The sequence below is a fragment of the Pseudophryne corroboree genome, chromosome 12, assembly GCF_028390025.1.
Source record: "Pseudophryne corroboree isolate aPseCor3 chromosome 12, aPseCor3.hap2, whole genome shotgun sequence".
NCBI classification, from domain to species: domain Eukaryota; kingdom Metazoa; phylum Chordata; class Amphibia; order Anura; family Myobatrachidae; genus Pseudophryne; species Pseudophryne corroboree.
In genome coordinates, this window is record NC_086455.1 from 78,585,135 (window position 1) to 78,608,590 (window position 23,456).

A 23,456-nucleotide genomic window follows, 5' to 3' on the forward strand; every position below is an offset into this window, starting at 1 on the left:
ATGTTGGATTTGATCACATGCTCCAATTCCTCCAATCCACCGTCTCTGGAATCTGCATAATTGCCCAGCCAATGCCTGCATAGCTGCAGGTATAAGTATCCTGTGTCTGGGCCAGATAGATGTCAGTGCTTTGAATGTCATACCTTGTTCCAGTCTCTCTCTCCTGTGGCTTGTTTCTCCATGTTCCAGCTCCTGTCTCCAGCATCCACAAAGAGATCCGCACCTGCTTTCCATCCTGCGGTGCAGCCTGACTCTGCAATCCTCTGTGACTGATCCAGCTTCCAGCTATTACTTCGTTTGCTTCCAGCTTCCAAGCTTGCAGCTATTAACCCATCTGTTTCCAGCAACCTGCTTCCAACAGAATTCAGCTTCCTTAAAGAGCCGGTGTTCTCCCAGCGGATTTCTACTTACCAGCAGTATCCACTACCACCGGTAACCACTCTTCATTTCATCTGTTTCCACGCACCCTAGCATCTTTCAGTTTTAACTCCGTGTCTCCACCATCTGGCTGGTTCCGTCCAGTGACTCCTACAGTGCATTCCAGTTACCAGCATCATCTCATACACCTACTGGCGTGTTCCTCGGTTGTCTCCACTACTACAGCCTGGCCTGGTAAGGTTATTCTACCCAAGGACTATAACATCCGTTCTGCAACCTACCAGTGCCCTGTTATACCTTTTTATGGTTTAGTGATCCAGGAACTGTATTATCTGCCACTGCTAATACTGACTGTGAACGCTGTTGTGATTATACGGAGTCTGTTTAATAAACTTTCATTTGACTTTTAACCTGCTTGTCATGGTCACACCTTCGGGTTTCCTTCCACACTTACATGTCCAGGGGTCTGATTAAACCATCTAAGTTTAACTTCATTCCAGCCCCTACAACTGAGGCTTCCTCCTGTCAGCCTAAACCCTCAGTTGTGACAGTAAGCACTGACCATATGAATCCAGCCGGAGACCAGGATCAAGCGGCTAGACCTATGCAAGAACTGGCAGCCAGACTCGAACATCAGGAGGCTGCACAAGGTCACATCATCCGCTGTCTCCAGGATCTCTCTACTCGGCTGGATGGGATTCAGACGACCCTCCGTGGACCTGGCACGTCTGGTGCGTCCACCACAGTGACTCCAGCTGTAACCCCACCCACCTTGCCCATTTCCATACCACGACTTCATCTTCCAACGCCAGCAAAATTTGACGGATCTCCAAGGTTCTGCAGGGGATTTCTCAACCAATGCGAAATCCATTTTGAGCTTCAATCTGGCAACTTCCCCAGTGACCGTACCAAAGTTGCTTATATTATTTCTCTCCTCAGTGGCTCAGCCCTTGATTGGGCATCACCGTTATGGGAGAAGTCTGATCCCCTGCTGTCCTCCTATACTGACTTTGTAGCATCATTCAGGCGCATCTTCGACGAGCCGGGCCGGGTTTCCTCTGCTTCATCTGAGATTCTCCGTCTACGCCAGGGAACACGTACTGTGGGACAGTATCTTATACAGTTCAAAATCCTGGCATCTGAACTGGCCTGGAACGACGAGGCCCTGTATGCTGCATTCTGGCATGGCTTGTCAGAACGCATTAAAGATGAGTTAGCTACCAGTGACTTGCCTTCTAAGTTGGATGAGCTAATTTCACTATGCACGAAGGTTGATCTACGGTTCAGAGAGAGAGCAACCGAGCGAGGAAGATCATCCGTTCCTAAATCTTCTGCTTCTCCTCCTCGTCAACCATCTCCATCCAAGGATGAGCCTATGCAAATTGGTCGTTCCCGTCTATCTCCCGCTGAGCGCCGAAGACGCCTCTCCGAGTCTCTATGTCTCTACTGTGCAGCTCCATCGCACACTATCAACGCCTGTCCCAAACGTTCGGGAAACTCCAGATCCTAGCTCGCCAAGGAGAGGGTCGGCTAGGAGTAATGATCTCCTCTCCATCTCCTCATGATTGTAACCTCCCAGTGTCGCTCCAAATTGCTCAACGTTACAGGAACGTCATTGCCCTCCTTGATTCCGGAGCAGCTGGGAATTTCATAACCGAAGCTTATGTTAAACGGTGGTCCCTACCCACCGAGAGACTGTCCTCGTCCATCTCTTTGACTGCCGTGGATGGCAGCAAGATTTTTGACGCAGTCATTTCCTTAAGGACTCTTCCAGTTCGTCTGAGAGTAGGAGTTCTTCATTCTGAGTATATTGCTTTTCTAGTGATTCCAAGAGCCACACATCCAGTGGTTTTAGGCCTTCCATGGCTCCGTCTCCACAACCCATCGATTGACTGGACGACTACGCAAATACTGGCATGGGGTCCCTCCTGTGCTGAGACTTGTTTAGCCAAAGTTCTTCCTGTTTGTTCTTCCTTCCCCAGGTCATCTGATGTTCCGCCTCCTCCATATCAAGACTTCACGGACGTGTTCAGTAAAGCCTCTGCTGATATCCTTCCTCCTCATAGAGAATGGGACTGCCCAATCGACCTCATTCCAGGGAAGGTTCCACCGCGAGGCCGAACTTATCCGTTGTCTCTGCCTGAGACACACTCCATGGAAGAGTACATCAAAGAGAACCTGGCGAAGGGTTTCATCCGACCATCTTCTTCTCCAGCCGGCGCAGGCTTCTTCTTCGTTAAGAAGAAAGACGGTGGTCTGCGTCCGTGCATCGACTACAGAGGTCTGAACGACATTACCGTCAAGAACCGATACCCTTTACCCCTGATTACCGAGCTCTTTGATAGAGTTAATGGTGCAACCATTTTCACAAAGCTGGACTTGAGGGGTGCCTACAATCTCATCCGAATCCGTGAGGGTGACGAGTGGAAGACCGCCTTTAACACCCGTGACGGACATTATGAGTACCTCGTCATGCCCTTCGGATTGAGCAACGCTCCAGCAGTCTTCCAGCACTTCGTGAATGAGATCTTCAGGGACATCTTGTACCGCCATGTCGTGGTTTATCTAGATGACATCCTCATCTTTGCTAATAATCTCGAAGATCATCGTTTCTGGGTAAAAGAGGTTCTTTCTCGTCTCCGTGTCAATCACCTCTATTGTAAATTGGAGAAGTGTGTGTTTGAAGTTAAAACCATTCCGTTTCTAGGTTACATTGTGTCCGGTTCCGGACTAGAGATGGATCCTGAGAAACTCCAAGCAATCCAGAATTGGCCTATACCCTTAACCCTCAAAGGGGTCCAGAGGTTCTTAGGGTTCGCCAATTATTATAGAAAATTTATACGAGACTTTTCCACCATTGTGGCGCCTATCACTGCATTAACCAAGAAAGGTGCTAATCCGTCCAAGTGGTCCGAGGAAGCTACGCAGGCCTTTCACCTTCTGAAGCAACGGTTCATCTCTGCACCAGTTCTGAAACAGCCCGACACCGACTCTCCTTTTATCTTAGAGGTAGATGCCTCCTCCGTTGGAGTAGGAGCAGTGTTATCCCAGAGGGCCAAAGATGGACATCTACATCCTTGCAGTTTCTTCTCCCGGAAGTTCTCCCCAGCTGAGCGCAACTATGCCATTGGCGATCAGGAGTTGCTGGCCATCAAGCTCGCTCTGGAGGAGTGGAGATACCTGTTGGAGGGAGCTTCCCACTCAATCACCATACTTACCGACCACAAAAATCTTTTATATCTCAAAGGCGCACAATGTCTGAATCCTCGTCAGGCCAGATGGGCACTTTTCTTCTCTAGGTTTGACTTTAAACTCCAGTTCTGTCCGGGTTCCCAGAATCGTAAGGCCGATGCCCTTTCCCGCTCATGGGAGCAAGAAAATGAGTCCGAGTCTGCAGACAAGCATCCTATTATTAATCCGTTGGCATTCTCCACGGTAGGGATGGACTCTACGCCTCCACCAGGGAAAAGTTTTGTTAAGCCAGTTCTAAGGAAGAAGCTCATGCATTGGGCCCATGCTTCCCGTTTTGCTGGACATACAGGCATTCAGAAAACCCTTGAATTTATTTCTAGGTCCTACTGGTGGCCAACTCTGAAGAAGGACGTTATGGAATTTATTGCCTCCTGCCCAAAGTGTGCCCAACACAAAGTCTCCCGCCAGTCGCCTGCGGGGCAACTGGTTCCATTATCTGTTCCCCGTCGACCATGGACCCATTTGTCGATGGACTTTGTTTCCGATCTACCTATCTGCAACAAGTTTAATACCATCTGGGTGGTAGTTGACCGGTTCACCAAGATGGCACATTTCATCCCTCTCACCGGTCTTCCGTCAGCTTCCAAGTTGGCTCAAGTATTTATACAAGAGATCTTCCGACTTCACGGTCTTCCTGAAGAGATCATCTCGGATCGTGGAGTACAATTTGTAGCCAAATTTTGGCGAAGTTTGTGTCAAGCCCTCCAAGTCAAGTTAAAGTTTTCCACGGCTTACCATCCAATGGTCAAACCGAGAGGGTGAATCAGGACTTGGAGGCCTTCCTCCGTATATATGTGTCTTCCTCTCAAGATGACTGGGTTCAACTCCTTCCTTGGGCCGAGTTCAGCCACAACAATCAATACCATTCCTCATCTTCTTCTACACCATTCTTCATTAATTATGGATTCCACCCTAAAGTCCCAGAATTCCAACCGCTTCCCGCAACTTCTGTTCCAGCAGTGGATGTCACCTTGCGTCAGTTTTCTAATAACTGGAGGAATGTCCGCGCAGCCCTGCTTAAAGCCTCATCCAGGTATAAGAAGTTTGCCGATAGGAAGCGTAGAGCGGTTCCTGCTCTCAAGGTGGGTGATCGTGTGTGGTTGTCCACGAAGAATTTGAGGTTGAGAGTTCCCAGCATGAAATTTGCACCTCGCTATATCGGTCCCTTCAAGATTGAACAAGTCATCAATCCTGTTGCCTACAGATTACAGTTACCACCCTTCTTGAAAATACCCAGGACATTTCATGTTTCCTTGTTGAAACCGCTGATCCTGAATCGGTTTCATTCCGCACTTCCTCCAGCTCCCAAAGTTCAGACTCAACGGGGAGTCGAGTACGAGGTGGCCAAGATTTTGGACTCACGTTTCCGTTACGGTCAGTTACAGTATCTCATTGACTGGAAGGGCTATGGTCCTGAAGAACGCTCTTGGACCAATGCCTCAGACGTGCATGCTCCTGCCTTGGTCCGAAATTTCCACTCAAAGTTTCCTTTAAAGCCTAAGAAGTGTCCTTGGGCCACTCCTAAAGGGGGGGGGTGCTGTCACAATCCGGGTATCTGGACGCCATTACCTGCCGTTTAGGTGTCTTCTGAGACTGGCCCAGCGTTCCAAATCCGGATCTCATCTGTGTCAACACTCTGCACATCCCTCCTGTCATTCTGAGACACTACCACAGCGGCGCCATGTTTGAATCCAACATGGCGTCTCCCGTCCTCCGCGGCCTCCGCCGCCGTTACTGTGTTATTGCTGCAGGTTCTCAGAATCATGTATCATGCCTGCCGCGGCCTCTGCTGCCCTTCATGTGTCTCAGCATGTAACTGTTATATGACGTCTCCTGCCCTCCGCGGCCGGCGCCGCCATTATCACTATGTTTGCACATTTAATTTCAAACCAGTTTTCCCTCCAGGTTCCAGCATGGGCGCAGCCATGTTGGATTTGATCACATGCTCCAATTCCTCCAATCCACCGTCTCTGGAATCTGCATAATTGCCCAGCCAATGCCTGCATAGCTGCAGGTATAAGTATCCTGTGTCTGGGCCAGATAGATGTCAGTGCTTTGAATGTCATACCTTGTTCCAGTCTCTCTCTTCTGTGGCTTGTTTCTCCAGGTTCCAGCTCCTGTCTCCAGCATCCACAAAGAGATCCGCACCTGCTTTCCATCCTGCGGTGCAGCCTGACTCTGCAATCCTCTGTGACTGATCCAGCTTTCAGCTATTACTTCGTTTGCTTCCAGCTTCCAAGCTTGCAGCTATTAACCCATCTGTTTCCAGCAACCTGCTTCCAACAGAATTCAGCTTCCTTAAAGAGCCGGTGTTCTCCCAGCGGATTTCTACTTACCAGCAGTATCCACTACCACCGGTAACCACTCTTCATTTCATCTGTTTCCACGCACCCTAGCATCTTTCAGTTTTAACTCCGTGTCTCCACCATCTGGCTGGTTCCGTCCAGTGACTCCTACAGTGCATTCCAGTTACCAGCATCATCTCATACACCTACTGGCGTGTTCCTCGGTTGTCTCCACTACTACAGCCTGGCCTGGTAAGGTTATTCTACCCAAGGACTATAACATCCGTTCTGCAACCTACCAGTGCCCTGTTATACCTTTTTATGGTTTAGTGATCCAGGAACTGTATTATCTGCCACTGCTAATACTGACTGTGAACGCTGTTGTGATTATACGGAGTCTGTTTAATAAACTTTCATTTGACTTTTAACCTGCTTGTCATGGTCACACCTTCGGGTTTCCTTCCACACTTACATGTCCAGGGGTCTGATTAAACCATCTAAGTTTAACTTCATTCCAGCCCCTACAACTGAGGCTTCCTCCTGTCAGCCTAAACCCTCAGTTGTGACACCAACCTATTGTCGTGCCTGTGGCTACACGGGACTTGGAGGATTCAGAGTCCCTGGATGTGGTCAGGGCTTTGAAGATTTATGTGACCAGATCGGCTAGAATCAGGAAGACTGAAGCTCTGTTTGTTCTGTATGCGGCCAACAAGGTTGGCGCTCCTGCTTCAAAGCAGACCATTGCTCGCTGGATCTGTAACACGATTCAGCAGGTGCATTCTACGGCAGGATTGCCGTTACCGAAATCGGTTAAGGCCCATTCCACTAGGAAAGTGGGCTCTTCTTGGGCGGCTGCCCGAGGGGTCTCGGCATTACAGTTGTGCCGAGCAGCTACTTGGTCGGGGTCTAACACCTTTGCAAAGTTCTATAAGTTTGATACCCTGGCTGAGGAGGACCTCCTGTTTGCTCAATCGGTGCTGCAGAGTCATCAGCACTCTCCCGCCCGTTTGGGAGCTTTGGTATAATCCCCATGGTCCTTACGGAGTCCCAGCATCCTCAAGGACGTTAGAGAAAATAAGATTTTACTTACCGGTAAATCTATTTCTCGTAGTCCGTAGAGGAAGCTAGGCGCCCGTCCCAAGTGCGGACTTCTTCTGCCAGACTATAGTTATATAGTTATTGCTTACATAAGGGTTATGTTATAGTTTATCGGTTGAACCGTGGCTATGTTGTTGTTCATACTGTTAACTGGGTAGTTTATCACAAGTTATACGGTGTGATTGGTGTGGCTGGTATGGATCTCGCCCTTAGATTTACAAAAATCCTTCCTCGTACTGTCCATCTCCTCTGGGCACAGTTTCCCTAACTGAGGTCTGGAGGAGGGGCATAGAGGGAGGAGCCAGTGCACACCCAGAGTCCAAAGCTTTCTTAAAGTGGCCTATCTTCTGCGGAGCCCGTCTATTCCCCATGGTCCTTACGGAGTCCCAGCATCCTCTACGGACTACGAGAAATAGATTTACCGGTAATTAAAATCTTATTTTTATTTATAAGGTGCCACAAGTGTTTTGCAGCGCTGTACAAAGGACAGTACAGGGAGACAAAACTTAGCATTACAGTAAATAAATAACAGAAATAGAGTAAAGGTAACAGAGAGCACCACAATTCTCAAGACATAATACAGCTAAGATGTAAGTAGCGAGGGAGTAATCATCGTACTACTTGGGGCTGGCGGCCATAGATAGAGATGAACCTTTACCAGCAGGAGAAAAAGCGGGTACAGATGGTCGCTGAGTAGGAGAGAGCTGCGAGTGAAATGTGTCGAGAAGAGGGCTTAGATAACAAGAGGAAAGAAGGCCCTGCTCTGAAGAGCTAACAATCTAGTGGGAAGGGCCGACAGACAGATGACATGAGGTGCAAGCAAGCGGGAGGTAGCCTGATAGCAGAATGTAAGCAAAGCTGACATGTACAAGGCGTGGGGCAGGGGGATGGAGGAGCGGCCTCAGGACTAGGTTATGCACCGGGAGGGTATGCTTTGATGAATAGGTGGGTTTTCAGTGCCCGTTTGAAGCTTTGCAAAGTCGGGGAGAGTCCAATGGAGCGGGGGAGTGCGTTCAACTGAAGGGGTGCAGCACGGGCATAGTCTTGAACTCGAGCATGGGAAGCAGTGACCAGGGCGGTGGAGAGGTGACAGTCATTGGTTGACCATAGGGGCGGGAGGGAGTATGAAGGGAGAGGAGGTTGGAGATGTAGGGAGCAGTGGAATTAGAATAGGCCTTGTATGGCAGTGTCACGCTTGTGTCAGTGCAAATGGATGCGTTCCCAGGCGCACAGATGCAGACATATATATGTGTCCTGTTATAACTTTGTGGCATTTGCACCATCGTAGGTATGCTATGCTGTGGCAGGCAGCGCTCATTCACACCCACGAGTCTCCCATAGCAAAGAATATACACACACCCACAAACCTCAGAAGACCTGTATCACCATACATACGCTAAGGGACAACGCCATAGCAGGACACATCTGTAGGAGGCCATGGTTAGATGGAGAAACTGCACCTGCCACAACCTGTGGAATTGCATATAGCATTGCCATATAGAATGTCTTTTACAATAATTTACTGTAGAAGACCCGTGTTAAAATTCCAGGTGGAAAAATAAGTACACTTTTGTGTTTTTGAACATAGGACACATACCCCCAAACATGACCCTCTCCAGGAGGGACAGAATGTTCTGCTACTGGACTTCCCTCTCATACGCGCACGCCGGGGGGGTTTCCGAGTACCTAGAAACCCCCCTGGCTGCCGATCTATCGCGCAAGGGCTTTCCGATATATATTTTTTAAACAGAATACCTCCATCGGAGATCAGCCGCACGCACTGTGACTCCCTGCGCCGGCTGCAGCAGCTGCCTCCGTGACATATGCACTGAGAGGCTGGCTGCTGACAAGTAGCGGGAGCAGCTCCTCTCAGGCTGATCTGCGGCTGGAGAGGTGAGAGGCGCATGGTAGCGGCGCTGCCTGTGTTGTGTATTCACTCCCTGCCAGGGCACTCAGCAGCAGCAGTGAGGACCAGGGGATGATTCTGAATATCCCAGGGGTGCCGGTATTCTATGCTCTCCTTGATCTGCAGGAGTGTGGGGACCCGGAGGGTGTGGGGGGGGGGAGGATTCGGGTTGGATGAGGTGAGGAATGATTGTGCTGTCACACAGGGCCCCAGTCACATCCTAGACTCATTGCAGGAATAATCAGACAATAAATGAGGAGTTCACTGAAGTTTCAGTGTTATTCAATTCAAAATTTTCATCAAATTGAAAAAGGACTTATCTATCTGGACTATCCATGGTGCCATCTTATTGCAGGTCCTGGCGTCGCAGTAGAATGACGTCACATGGGGTCGCCAACATTGGCGTCATAGAGGAACCCAGACCACCTAATGTTGAATTGAATAACATTGAAATGTTGGTGAACCCTTTGTCTCTTGGCTGATTATTCCTGCAATGAGTGCTGCCTACTATTCAATTGTATATTCTGGAGACGCCGCCCTGGAGTTTCCTTATTAAGGAATGCACCTGCACTTACATTATATTACATACTATTGTAATTTAGATGAAAACACTTGAAGTACACAATAAAGTGTATGGGGGGGGGGGGGGGCTATCCTATAACCCCCGATGCCGGCACTTATCGTGGATTATGCTTTTACATAGCCTGTGGTTAGCAGCTGCAGATCGCAGGTCCGTTATCGGCCGATGAAAATGGACCCTAATCGGATACCGTGACAATGACCATTGGCCATTAATCGCGATATCTGTCCTTTTTTTTAAAGCCGAAAGCGGATCGGATATAATTGGACAGACCCCCTATGTTGCAGGCTTATTCTGTTTTGACTTTTTTCATTGGTCTTTTACCAATTATTTGGAAACCCCCCTTTCGAAATCCTGCGTTTGCCACTGCCTCTTAATTTATGATTGCCATCACAAAACACCTTTCTTATTCATTAACCTGTTCAAAACAGGTGCTGGCAATCATAGATGAAAAGTCCAGGAGCAGAGCATTGTGTTCCTCCTGGAGAGGGTCATGTTGGGAGGAATGCACAGGACATGGGGCTAGAGTGCATCCGACAGTTACAGTGTCAAATTTATATGGCTACCACAACCCCTCTGCCTCTGTCCTGCGGCAAAATGATGTTGTACAACAGTGGTTCTCCATCCCAGTCCTCAAGTATCAACTACAGGTTTTGAGTATGTCTGTCTGTGAAAGGAGGTGGGATAATTACTGACCCCTTCAACATAAGGGCCCTACAAACTGTGCGATCCGCCGCCGAGCTGCCCGACGGCGGATACGGCCGACGGGCGAACCGGCAGCGCGGGGGCAGTAACAGGGGGAGTGAAGTTTCTTCACTCCCCCCGTCACCTGGCTCCATAGCAATGCAGGCAAATGTGGACGAGATTGTCCACATTGGCATGCATGCACAAGCGACGGGGCACCAGCGATGGATGAGCGCGGGGCCACGCATCATTCATCGCTTGTGCCTCCACACTGAAAGATGTGAACGAGTGAACGGTATCTCGTTCACTAATGAACGAGAGCGTTCATATCTCCCAGTCATATCGCCCAGTGTGTAGGGCCTAATAGATTAACTCACCTTTTTTAAGTTTATTGCATTTAATGGGGGGAATTCAAATGTTTGAAAAGTCAGTTGGGTGTCTGTTTTTTCCTATCTAATAGACAGGAAATAACAGACACCCAACCGACTTTTCAAACATTTGAATTCTCCTGTATGTGTCCTGACCAGAAGAAATATGCACAGGTGTGATCCAAGCCCTTCTCCCATACAAAACAAGAGCACTAAGTATTATTATTATTATTATTTATTTTTTTACATGTTCAATAAGGTTACCCCCATTATTTCACCCTTCTGTGCCAAATCTTTTACACCCTTCAAAGTGCACCTGAGATTTCCAGCATGCTAACAAAGCTTATGTGCCAGCGTGTGCGACTCTCTGTCCTATCATGTTGTACAAAACATAAATAAAACAAATCAAAAGACTAAAGTGCTCCTATATGCAAATCCTGGACAATGTTGTTTGTCCTCCTCACTGCCCTGCATAACATTAGCTGCTGTTTTATTTCCAACCCACACAATGCACTTTCCCTGGCACAGTGTGGGAAGGACAATTGTGTGCACCTGGCACAGAGATGCAGCACTAAATGCTCCAGGGTCAGAGCCACACTGCAGTCACCTGACTCTTGCATGAAGTGACCTCCCAGTGCATGATGATGCTGAAACACAGGCTGCAGGATATTAGCTGACACCGAGAAATACCATGGGGCAGAGGTGGGAGGAGAGAGTGTGAATCTCATATATCACCACTGCCAAGGAACCCCTAGGAAGGAATTAGAGAGGGTGGGGGGAGGAGGGTGCTTGGCTATTAGAAGATAAGGCAAATACATGATGGGCTAAGCTTTAGCTGTGGGCGTGCAAATAAATGTCAGGGCACATCAGCAGCCTGTCATGGCTGGAGCCCAGAGTGCACAAAGCTAGCAAGTCGCTGTCATTTGGGCATGACAGGCAGCCAGTGAACTGCCAGCAGCAATGAGAGTGCCTGTAATTAGCTCCCACCTCCTGTAAAGTGCCCACACAGCGTTAACCCCTCTCTCCCTGGCCGGCTGCACTTTGAGCCTTGGCACTGAGAGTGCAGACTCCTCCAGCAGCAGCAGCACAAGTTCTCTCTCCCTCCCCGTCCGGCCACCCCGGGGAGCGACCTCTGCTGCTTTGACAGCTCCCTAATACCAAGCAGAACACCCCTTCCACGACACGCCCCTCTCGTCAGCGATTGGACGCGACGCCGGTAGCCCCCGTCCTGATTGGCTCGTCTCTTCACCCCCCCTCCCTGATGGAACGTTCAGAACTCCGAGACAGACACTATTCTGTTACATTGTAGCAAGATGGCGACTGTCATTCACAACCCACTGAAACCGTGAGTAGCAAATGTGCGGATTCCGCGTGTTTCCATATGAAAAAAGGCGCCTTTCTCAGTGGTGGCTGAGCTTGCCTGGAGACAAGTGCACCCTCCTGGCCCCTCAGCTGGCACTGCCCCCCCCCTGCTCCTCATACCTGAGGAACATTTCTAGGAGATGTTTCTGCTGTGTGGTTCTGAGGTGCCAGACAGGGGTAATTGCACTTTGTGGTACTGGGGCACCTAGGATCACGGCAGGGAGGGAGGCTGGCCGGGGGCTGCACACAGTTTGAGAAGTTGGGGGCTGAGCTTTGGGGCTGTCACGTCCTCATTTATCATTTAACCCCGACTTCATTGATTGCTATGTAAATCGCCTGTGACTGAGGCTGAAGTAATGGGGGAGTTATGTAAATATTGCTGCCCATTGCAGCCAGCTGAGCCCCCTGTCTTTGTACATCAGATCTGGTCTGACTAGAGGACTGTTTAATACGAATTGAGGATGCTCTGTATTGCCTTACACTGATAGATAGATATATATATATATATATATATAATATATATATATATATATATATATACACACACACACTGTAGTTGGGTAACAAAGTGCCCTGCACAGTAATGCCACAGACCTGTGCCTCCCTGTGGGATGTCCTGGGCACAGCTGCTGTGGCATGGTCATTAAACCCTTCCTCTCATGCAATGAACATGTTTATGCGGCTATTATTTTTGCAGTAGCCCGTAGTGGGCAACTAAGCAGTGCACTTTGTTGCCTGTGCTCCAGGTGGGCTACAGCAGGGCTTGGAAATGTCATGTTAATACATTCTCTCTTCATTAAGCCCCTGACTTTCCGGGCTGCCAAATACCCTTTCAGTCCTGTAGTTGGGTAATAATATTTGTGTATTTGCTACATCAACAGCAAATAGTTAATTGTAAAATATAAAACAGCTGAAATGTAGAAGCAGTTGGTTTTGATGGGCTTGTGTAACCTCAATAATGTTTCAGTGCTGCCTGTGTGATGCTCTGTGAATACCTCATACACCAGTGTTTCCAAATATGATGCTTTTATACTTTTCATTGCTATGTTTATTTAATGTATTTAATTCCCAAGAGTACACAGTCTGCTACTTATTTTTTACTAAATAAAAGTGAAGTTGAAATTGCCCTTTAGGAAAACTTTTTATTACCATGCATAAACCATTGACTTCATTAAATCTATACAGTAAATGACAGTTTATTTTTGTTTGGAATCCTTATTATTGCTTTTGTATTTGTTGATTAATGTAATTTGCTGTTGCGTTTTGGCAGAGAAGAGAATTTTGTGGGAGTTTGTTGGGGGTGATTGGCTTTTGTTCCAGAAGAATATAGTTAGTGCTGTCAGAAAGCAGATAACAGCATTGTCAATGATTTTATTTTATTTCCTTTCCTTCCTGTTTTTCCCCCCTTATAATAATAATAATAATATTATTATTATTATTATTATTATTATTCTAGAGCTGTGTAGTTGTATAAACTCTTGCGATATTCTGTCTTTAGTCCTTTAATACAAGGGACTGTGACTCATTGTATTTTTTTTTTTTTTAAAACAACATATCACAGCATGTTAGAATGGAAGGGAGTCTGTATAAATTATAATCCCACACAGCAAGAACAAAAAAGAAAATCACAATTCTTGTCAATATGAGTTGCATTTTAGAGCAAGGCTACAGTCTACGTACTGACCCAATGACCCAATAACTTGCTTGATTTTTAGGGTTGTGTCTTTGATTGCTTTTTGCACACAGATAATATATTCTGTATGTATGTCAAACATTTCAGATACTCTTCAGATAGGGTACAGGTTGCAATGCATTTTGTTTCAAAAATATTAGTGACGATCCCATTCACAAGAATATAATGCTGGGATCAGGACCAGTGCCTCTAGGAGCAATGTACCATATATAGACCAATAAGGTTGGTAAAGGCCTATTCGTAAATACTAATTCAAGTAAACACGCCATTTATATACATTTGAGTTATTTCACCATCGCCCCTCCATGTATATTTGCGCTATTTCTCTTTATAGTGTAACTTTTTCACAACTGTGATAGCAATCAGGTCACTATTTGATTATAAACAGCTGCACTATCATAGTGTATGTGGTCTGGAGAGAGTGCAGGTGTGCAGTCCTCTGACATGTACTCTGGGCAGAGCCAGTTTCCTCTTCTCTCTACATGAAGTGTTCGGTTTCACTATATGCAGTGATGTTCCTTAATCAAAGTGTCTGTTCTTTAGAAAGCTAATTCACTTGTGCTTCTAATATATTGTGCATTATGTTGCTTCCGTTTATGTACACACGTATCTTTCTCTAACATTAAAGATGAGGAGATTTTGACTTACTTTGGATGGATAATGAAATGTAAACCACAGTTGTTGTACTTCAGTTTATTTCTACTGTACCTATACTGATGGATGTTTTTATATGTGTCCATGTTATCTTTGACAAGTGCAGAACAATGCAGATCTCTTGCATTTATGTAATTTTTTGTTAATATTAGGGGGATATTTATCAATTAAGCTTGAAGATAAATTAACAACCAATCAGCTCCTGTCATATTTCCATGACAGCCTGTAAAATGTAAGGCAAAAGCTGATTGGCTAGTCCTTTATCTCTCTCTGAGCTTTGATAAATACCCCCCCATTACCTCTTTCAGACATATTTGAAAATCCCGGGTTTTTGCACATGAACGTGCATTAACCTGGGATTTTTATATGTCTGAAAGGCACCAACCCAGGAACAGCTTCCCTGGTCACTGGCCCTGCAATTTTACCAGGGTTTTTACCAGGACTTTCATCCTGTGTAAACAACCCGAGTTAAGTGTGAATGGTGCGACCCGGGATTTTACACCTCGGTCGCACTTAGAAGCCTGATAGGCTGTTCAGGGCTGCTTGGGGGGCTGGGCTGTTGAGAGGAGGCTGCGCACCTCCGTGCTGGCAGGAGGGGCTACGCTCCTCTGTGCTGGCGGGAGAAACAGCTGGTTTTAGAAGGGGTGTGAATGATTGCTTGAGTGTGACGTGTGTGTATGACAGCAGCCTGGCAGCCCTGGCTTGTACAATGCCAGGGTAGACCAGATTTATCTCTGAAAGGGGACGACCCGGGATTTTCCCAGGTCTCGGGTGTATTGTGAAAGGGGGTCTCAAGCAAAAACCCAGGATTTTTCAGAGGTGAAATCCCCATGTCCAGGGCCGGTGCAAGATCTCTCTGCATCCTAGGCAAATCTTCAGCCTAGTGCCCCCTAACCTGCAGCCCCCTCCCCCCTGGCACACACACCTTCCGGAGGGGAGATGCAGGTGGCCATTAAGTGGGCTGAGGTGAAGTGTGTGTGTGTGTGTGATATATATATATATATATATATATATATATATATATCTATATATCTATATATATATATATCTCTATCTATCAGAATACTGACCGTGGCATCCAGAGCACCACAATAACGTCATTTTAAATGAAATGAATTAACCTTGCCCTATCCCTCCCCGCACCCTAAACACTAACATTCGGGATTCTGACGTCCGCATTCTGACAGGTGTCAGGCTTCTGGAGCCAGTATTCTAAACACCAGCATCTGGACCGCTGGGATGCCATCTACATTTCGTAAAATTGTATGTGTATACTCGCAGACATACATATATTTGCATGCTCCTTATTGTGTTCCATCCCCCCATCTTTAAGTTCATTACTGACCGCATACAGAGACATCCTTCAGTTTTGTTGCTAGATGAATTTAATAATGCTCTCCAGTGGACGGCGTCCCCAGGCAGCTGCCTAATGGTAGAGCTGGCCCTGCCCATGTCGTATGTCTGAAAGTTGCACAGAAAAGCAGATGGCATGGTTTGTGTTTTTTACTAGTTTTCAGCAGTGCCAACGTTTTATGAACATCAAAGTTGACTGTGCATAGTTATCTCAATTGCCAGAAAAGAAAACTGAATAACTGGAGCATAGTTGAGGAACCAAATATACTTGCGGTTACTATATACAGTGCCACACCCTCAAAACACCAAATGGACTTGTGTCTGAACATAATTCTAGGTTTAAGATTCGCAAAACAGAGGGGGAATAAAAACCCGCTGCCCTTTTGACCTATATTATATTCCAGTAGAACAGTGTCCTAGATGCGCAGGATGAGGCTCCATCTGTCTGTAATGGAATAAGGAAGAAATTCTTTGTTTTATACGGTGTTGTTATAAAGTGTCAGTGTAGCAATGGATTACATTTATGATTGATATATGAAGAATTCTGTATCGTGGGGTTGACCCTTGAAGCTCAAACTTCTGCTGACATCTTGCTAACAGTTTTGAACCCTATCATAACATTACTGAACCCGGAGTCAGAAAATCATTCCTCCATTGAACTGTCCAACTTTAAAATGAACTTTGAGGGGAAAAAATTAAATATAAGTTTGATGGAAAAATCACAGCTGCAAAAACCTTTGGGATTTTCTTAACCAGATGCTTTGACTAGTTGTTACATTCATCAAACTATCCAGCATTTTTTAAAAACTTGATTACTGATTTTAATGAATGGAACTCACTCTTTACTTTCTCTACTGGTTTTGCCAACTCATTTGTAGTGAACACTCTCTTGAGACTGCTGTCCATGCTCTCCTCATTGACATTCTGAGAAGATTCTCAGATCCTGCAGTGGAAAATGACGTGGTTCATATGGGCAGGCAGATATCTGCAGGTGCAGGGGTTAAAGTGAGGGGGAAACAAGGTGTAACTGAGTGCCACCACCTGTAATGGTAGGAGGAACTAGTTCCACCTCCTCCATTGCCCTGGACAGTAATTCTAACAGAAAAGCCTGCCCCATCACCTACTGTACGTCAGTTGTGGCTGCAATAGTGTTACTGATGAGCTGCAGCCACCTCCCCTTTCCTCAAGTCCTGGTTGCTTCATGGTCGTCCCCCATCTACAGCCCACCCCTCCTGGTACTCACACACGCTGTGTCTGTTGGAGAGCATTTATCCCGTCCTCAGGTCCCACTGGCTTCCTTTTCTGGCACGGCGTATGTGATGTCATGCTGTCATTGCTGCTGAAGTGAAGAAGGGCCATGAAGATGAGCAAGCTCTATGCATCTTGAAGACATGATGACAGGGGCTGGATGGACAAGATAGGTGGGGAAGCTGCTGGAGGGATACTGGGCATGGAGCTGCTGAAGGGACACAGACAGTGAGGCAGAGATGTGTATAAGGGGCACTACTGTGGGCATTATGTGTAAGAGGCACTATTATTGTGGGCATTCTGTATATAAGCGGCACTACTACTGTAGGCATTTTGTGTATAAGCGGCACTACTGTGCTCATTATGTGTAAGGTGCACTATTACTGTGGGCATTATGTGTAAGGGGCACTACTACTGTGAGAACTGTATATAATAGACACCACTATCTACATTGTATATAAGAGGCACTATGGTGTGGCATAATGTATATAAAGGTTTCCATTGTGTAGTGCAATGGGACTAAAGAGCACTACTGAGTGACATTCCATAATAAGGGGGCATTACTATGTGGTGTAATATGAATCAGGGACTCTACATGCAGTTTAATGTGAATAAGCTTGTGCTACTGTGTGGTGTAATTTGAATTGGGGGTACTATTGTGTGACCACACTGCTCTTTGTGAGATCAATGTCCCTTTTAAAAAGTATAGGAGGTAGGGCTCTAATTTATAGTTTGCATTGGGGTGCTGATAACACTAGCGCTGGCCCTGACTTTGCTGAATGTGGGGGTGGAAGGGGAGGGGGGGGGGTAGGCGGCGGGCAAATAAGTACCACCTCCTCTCCAGGACCACTTTAAGCCCTGCATCATAGCCACTTGTTTGGCTCAATGAGGGCGATTCAGTTATTGTTTGCGTGCCCACCACTAGACAGCCTCCCAAGCGGGCGATCAGAAATGTGCAAAAAGTGGTCCAAACAGCACTTGGAATGCCTATGTTGGCTGCATTCTTCCTCTAGAGACCGTCTTCTATCAACTCAGTGCTTTTCCTGAAACCCTACATAAAGAGTCCTATGAGCTTACTTCATCCTCCAGTTGAGTATGCATTAGAGAAAAAGCAAACACACCTAGATCACTCGCTGATGGACCAAATTGTTTTCAAACTAATTGAACTCCTGCTGGAGGCGTTTTGGGCCAGTGTGATTGTGGAAGGAGCTCACAGCCTTGCATTTAATATGGGGTGGTACACATTTCCCGGTCCCTGGTGTGTTTTTATTTTTTTTTAAATATTTGATCTCTCTCCAGTTTCAATTCTTGCTCATTTAGTACCATTGGCTGGAATATCATGGGATTTCCCCCTCCATTAAGCTTTGGCATATAACAGAACACAGCTTTAGCCTGATTTGGTCTCATTGGATGGGTTCCGGCTGACTCGCCGACATGAAGAATACAGACAGCGTAAAGACCGACAACAGAAGACAGACACCAGTTAGACAACAGTGAGAGACCGACAGTTAAAAGTCAGACAAAGTTAAAATAAAGACAAAGGAAAGCCTGACAAGACCAACAGTCCGACAGAACAAAGACCGACAGTTCATAAGTCAGACAACAGTCACATCGAACACCTCTTAAACGACATCGCATAAATCGACAACACAACAGACCGACAAGTCCTTCATCAGACAAGATTTATACCGAAACACAACAGACCGACAGTATATATGCAGACACACAAAAGACCGACAAAACACAAGTCAGACGTGCATTTGACCGACATGACAAAAACCCGACAGTGCATACATAGGGGTCGATTCTATTCGGCAACTTAAGAATAGCGCCGGGAATTAGCTCCCGACACTATTCAATTCAGCTCCAGTTAAGTCGGCGATGTCCCGTTCTCGCCGACTTAACAGGTAGTTTTGTCGGGAGAACGGGCATTCTCCGACTTAACTCCCCGGCACGAGGCTGATTCCTGACAGAATCAGCCTCGCGCCGGCCGCGAGGCAGCACTTTTGACGGGTTTCTTCTCTCATCCCCCGGGGATGAGAGAAGAATTCCCGACAATTGCGGGTCACTAGCAGCTGAATTGAATAGCGTCGGGAGCTAATTCCCGGCGCTATTCTTAAGTTGCCGAATAGAATTGACCCCATAGACAGTAAAAAAGACCGACAATTAATCAAACAGACCTCGATAATATCGACAAGTAAAAGACCGACCGTGTATGCATAGACATGCAAATGATCGACAAATCATAAAACAGACAGCAATAATACCGACACATAAAAGACCGACATCATATACCTAGACAATACATACATATAAAAAGAATAAAATAATACCGGCACGCAAAACACAGACAGATTATTAGGACAGGGGCCAATATATCGATATCATAGACTTCTGAGACTTTCATTTCCCCAAGACTACCCTCCTACATACATGTTGCCGCGTACACACCTGTACCCTCAGCTCCAAATAGGTTAGGCGGGTGGACGGTGGTCATCCCAACAGCCCACGGCGCTACCCTCATCCGTGGAACTACGGGTTCCAGCCACACCTGTCAGCCTTACAGCTACCAAGCCCAAACCATACAGGCCAAAGTCATGAGTGCAAGGCCAAACCCCACACCCCCCCACCCTTCCCCGCAAAGCATCCCCATCCCCTCAGTCACCCCTCATCCGTCCGCGCCCCCCCCCCCCCCCGCGATGTCTGGGCGCCCTGTCCTGGACGCCTCCATCATCACCCCAGCAACGGCACCATGCCGTCTAACCTCAGACGCGCCTACGCTAACAGCGTTACCCCCGGCGCTACCCTATGAGTCCCGTCCACTCGCAATAGCTATTGAGAGCGCTGCGTCCAGGTATGGTGGCGACGCCGTGACTGAGTGTACAGGGGTGGTTAGGAGAACTACAAGTCTCAGGACAGATGATAAGGGCCTGTTGTGAAATCATTAAACATGAACAGTGTTCATGTTCACTATTCTATTGATGCTCTGGTGTGGCGGGGTGAACCATACCCCCCCCCCCCACACACACACACACCCCTCAGTAGCTATTGCTGGCGACGGGGGGCCGTCCAAGACGAGACGCTATGAGTCCCGTCCACCCGCAATAGCTATTGAGAGCGTTGCGTCCAGGTATGGTGGCGACGCCGTGACTGAGTGTACAGGGGTGGTTAGGAGAACTACAAGTCTCAGTTATGTGTAATATTATTTTTTGATAATGAATGTTTGTCGGTCTTGAGCTTATCTGACTTATGTCCTGTCGGACTTTAAAATGTCTATATATGCTTTGTCGGTCTTCAACAGTGTCTGTGTAATACGTATCTAATTGATAATTGTCGGGATTTTTTAATGTCTGCATACACGCTGTCGATCTTCGAGAGGTCTGTTTACTTTCATTGTCTAAGTTATCTATGTCGAGGTATGATTAATGTCGAACCATAGTTTGACGGTAAAACTAAATTGTCTGACAATCACTGTCGGACTAATCTTTGTCGGGAAAAATTGATTTGAACCGCTATACCACACCCCATTGGATTTATTCCCTCCCATATCCTTGAATTATTTTTTTTTAATAGCAAGTACAGTATGTTTAGATTGTAGTTTTACCACTGGAAGAACAATCTTCAGTATCTGACTGTACAGAAGGATGTGATGTGTAATGTAACTACTGTTCTATATGATTGCTGTTTAAAGTGCAAAATCCCTCCTCAAATTCTTCTCTTCAGTTCCATTACCACCTCGCCCTCCCCCATAATTTATTTTAAAATCCAATAATAGTTATTTAAAAAAAAAAAAAAAAAAAATTGCTTTGTGGCCCCCAAACAAGGTCAGTCTGACCCTGCAATTTTCAACACCTGTTCCCAAATGGGGGATTGCCTCAGTTATGCATTCTGCATGCAAGTACCGCAGAGAGGCTTCCTAGTAGCATAAACGTGACCCATTACGCCCGTGACACTGATGAGAGTACCCGGGGGAAGGCTGCACTGTGTATCATACAGAGGGGGCACTGGAACGATATGCAGGAGGGGGGGGGGGGGGGGGGGGTAGTTTAGAAGCCCCCACAATTTAGTTGCCCCAGGGTCTCCACAAGCCTTAATCCAGCTCTGTTTGCTCTACAACCTAATCAAGGGTTCTAAAGCAGAGCCAGGCTGCCCTCAAAACTGGTGACTAAGCACCCACTCCACCCCTCCTTTTGCAGATCCAACAGAAAACAAGGTGTGTAGTTAGGATTCCCAACCATAAGCTTCACATTCTCCTTCACGGGTCCTCCTGCTTATCCCAATCCCATTACATACCATTTCTACATTGATTTCTTGGTTCTGTAGTACATAACTTCTGCTTGGAGTGTTATCAAAGATTGGGAACTACTGAATAAATATTTATGAAAGTTAATGTTAATAATTTTTTTATACATATATTCTGTATATGCATACTTAAAAAATATACTTGCTGGCTGTCCCTTTGAAATCATTTCTAAAAGTTCCCAAAAATACCCCAACCATTTTAAACTATTTAACAGTATCCAATACCTTGCTTATGGCCAATAACAGCCATCTATACTGTCCTGCTATTTTAATTTCTACTTTTTGGGGGTTCAGGATAATTACCCGACTCTTTCATGTACTTCACACTGCAAAATTAACATGTATTCTGTGCACTTGCCACTTTTTATTAAAATGTGTGCAGCAATAGGAGCAACCTTCATGAAAATATTCTGAAAAATATAAATACATTTTAACCCGCAAGTGCAAGTCATGTGACCTGCAGCTAACTGAATCACCCCCATAGAGTTGAATGTGTTTTATAACCATTTTGTCGGGAGATATTCGGGACTATTTTGATAAAGTTAGAATGGCAGTTACAGTATTGTAACAATGTCGGCATTACAAGTGTAAAGATTTTGGTAAGCAATTACTGTAACTTGCATTTTAACCTTTTCTTCATAGTGCTGCCACATCGTCCCACGTATCTCCTGGTTGTCGATCCCTGTTTTATAAACCGATAGAGGCGAGAAAAAAACAAAACTGCTGTATCATACTTTGCTATGGGACAGTTGTTTTATTTCCAGCCGGGATGTGGTATTTGGGATGGATTTTAAAGTGGTCATCAATCTGTAGCTAATTGTTAACTTATTTTTTTGCGTAAGTTGAACTGTTTTGACCTTAGTAGATAAGTATCCATTTTTACACTTTTAATCATAGTAACATAGTATCTGAGGTTGAAAAAAGACAATTGTCCATCGAGTTCAACCTATTTGTGGTCTCCTATGCATGATGATTTGACTAAAATTTCTGACTGATGCTGCTGTCAGCCGTTGCATTTTATCCCTATTTATAGTAACTATAATGCATGACTATGCACCATACCCCTGGATATCCTTATCCATTAGGAATTTATCTAACCCATTCTTAAAGGTGTTGACAGATTCCGCCATTACAAATCCCTCGGGCAGGGAATTCCAAACACGTATTGTCCTTACCGTGGAAAAGCCTTTACGACGTATTGTGCGGAATCTCCTCTCCTCTAACCTGAGCGAGTGCCCACGAGTCCTCTGTGTTGATCTAACCAAAAACAGGTCCCGCGCAAGCTCTGTGTATTGTCCCCTTATATATTTGTAGATGTTGATCATATCCCCTCTTAGTCTCCGCTTTTCCAATGTAGACATGCCTAGTCTTTCAAACCTTTCCTTGTATTCCATCGTCTCCATGCCCTTAATTAGTTTGGTCGCCCTCCTCTGTACCTTTTTCTAGCTCCAGGATATCCTTTTTGTAGTACGGTGCCCAGAATTGTACACAGTATTCAAGGTGTGGCCTCACTAGTGATTTATATAACGGGAGTATAATTCTCTCGTCCCTAGCATCAATACCCCGTTTTATGCATGCTAATATCTTATTAGCCTTCTTTGCTGCAGTCCTACTTTGGGTACTACTGCTTAGCTTGCTATCTATGAGGACACCTAAGTCCTTTTCCAGTACAGAATCCCCTAATTTTACCCCATTTAGTAGGTAGGTGTACTTTTTGTTCTTGTTACCACAGTGCATTACCTTACACTTGTCTGTGTTGAAGCGCATTCTCCATTTGTCTGCCCATGCTTCTAATTTAACTAAGTCGTTCTGAAGAGACTCGGCATCCTCCTCTGTATTTATAGCCTTACACAATTTGGTATCATCTGCAAAAATTGACACCATGCTCTCTAGATCTTCTGTTAGGTCGTTAATGAAAATATTGAACAATAGCGGTCCTAATACTGAGCCTTGCGGCACACCACTTAGCACTTCAGTCCAAGTTGAAAAAGATCCATTAACCACAGTTTTTGACCCAAGTGCATATTGTGCTTCCTAGCCCTGATTCTTGTAGCTTGTAGAGAAGTCTCATGTGTGGTACAGTATCGAACGCTTTGGCAAAGTCTAAAAAGATTACATCCATGTCTTTACCCTGATCTAGGTTTGCGCCTACTGTTTCCTAAAAATCCTTGCTGTAGCATTGTATGCATAGGGCCCTACCCTACAATTGCACAGGGTTCATCTGAATACTGTTCTGATGGTGGACTTACAAATGGGAATATTAAAATAAAGTGACTGAATAGGGCATTGAGCC

General features: G+C 46.0%; 1 protein-coding gene across 8 annotated transcripts in view; it reads left to right on the forward strand.

Annotated features, from left to right (window-relative positions):
• The first annotated feature begins 11,605 nt into the window (after nucleotides 1–11,605).
• DPF3 (double PHD fingers 3) overlaps nucleotides 11,606–23,456 on the forward strand; it is a 496,528-nt gene continuing 484,677 nt past the window's right edge. For 2 of the 8 annotated variants that reach the window (XM_063947687.1, XM_063947690.1), the window contains exon 1: nucleotides 11,611–11,896. In XM_063947687.1, the coding sequence (XP_063803757.1) occupies nucleotides 11,865–11,896 (32 nt within the window). In that variant the 5' untranslated portion in view covers nucleotides 11,611–11,864. Of the gene's footprint in view, nucleotides 11,897–23,456 lie in introns of all 8 variants that reach the window. The other 6 variants (XR_010190465.1, XM_063947691.1, XM_063947686.1 and 3 more) reach the window with 5 other exon arrangements.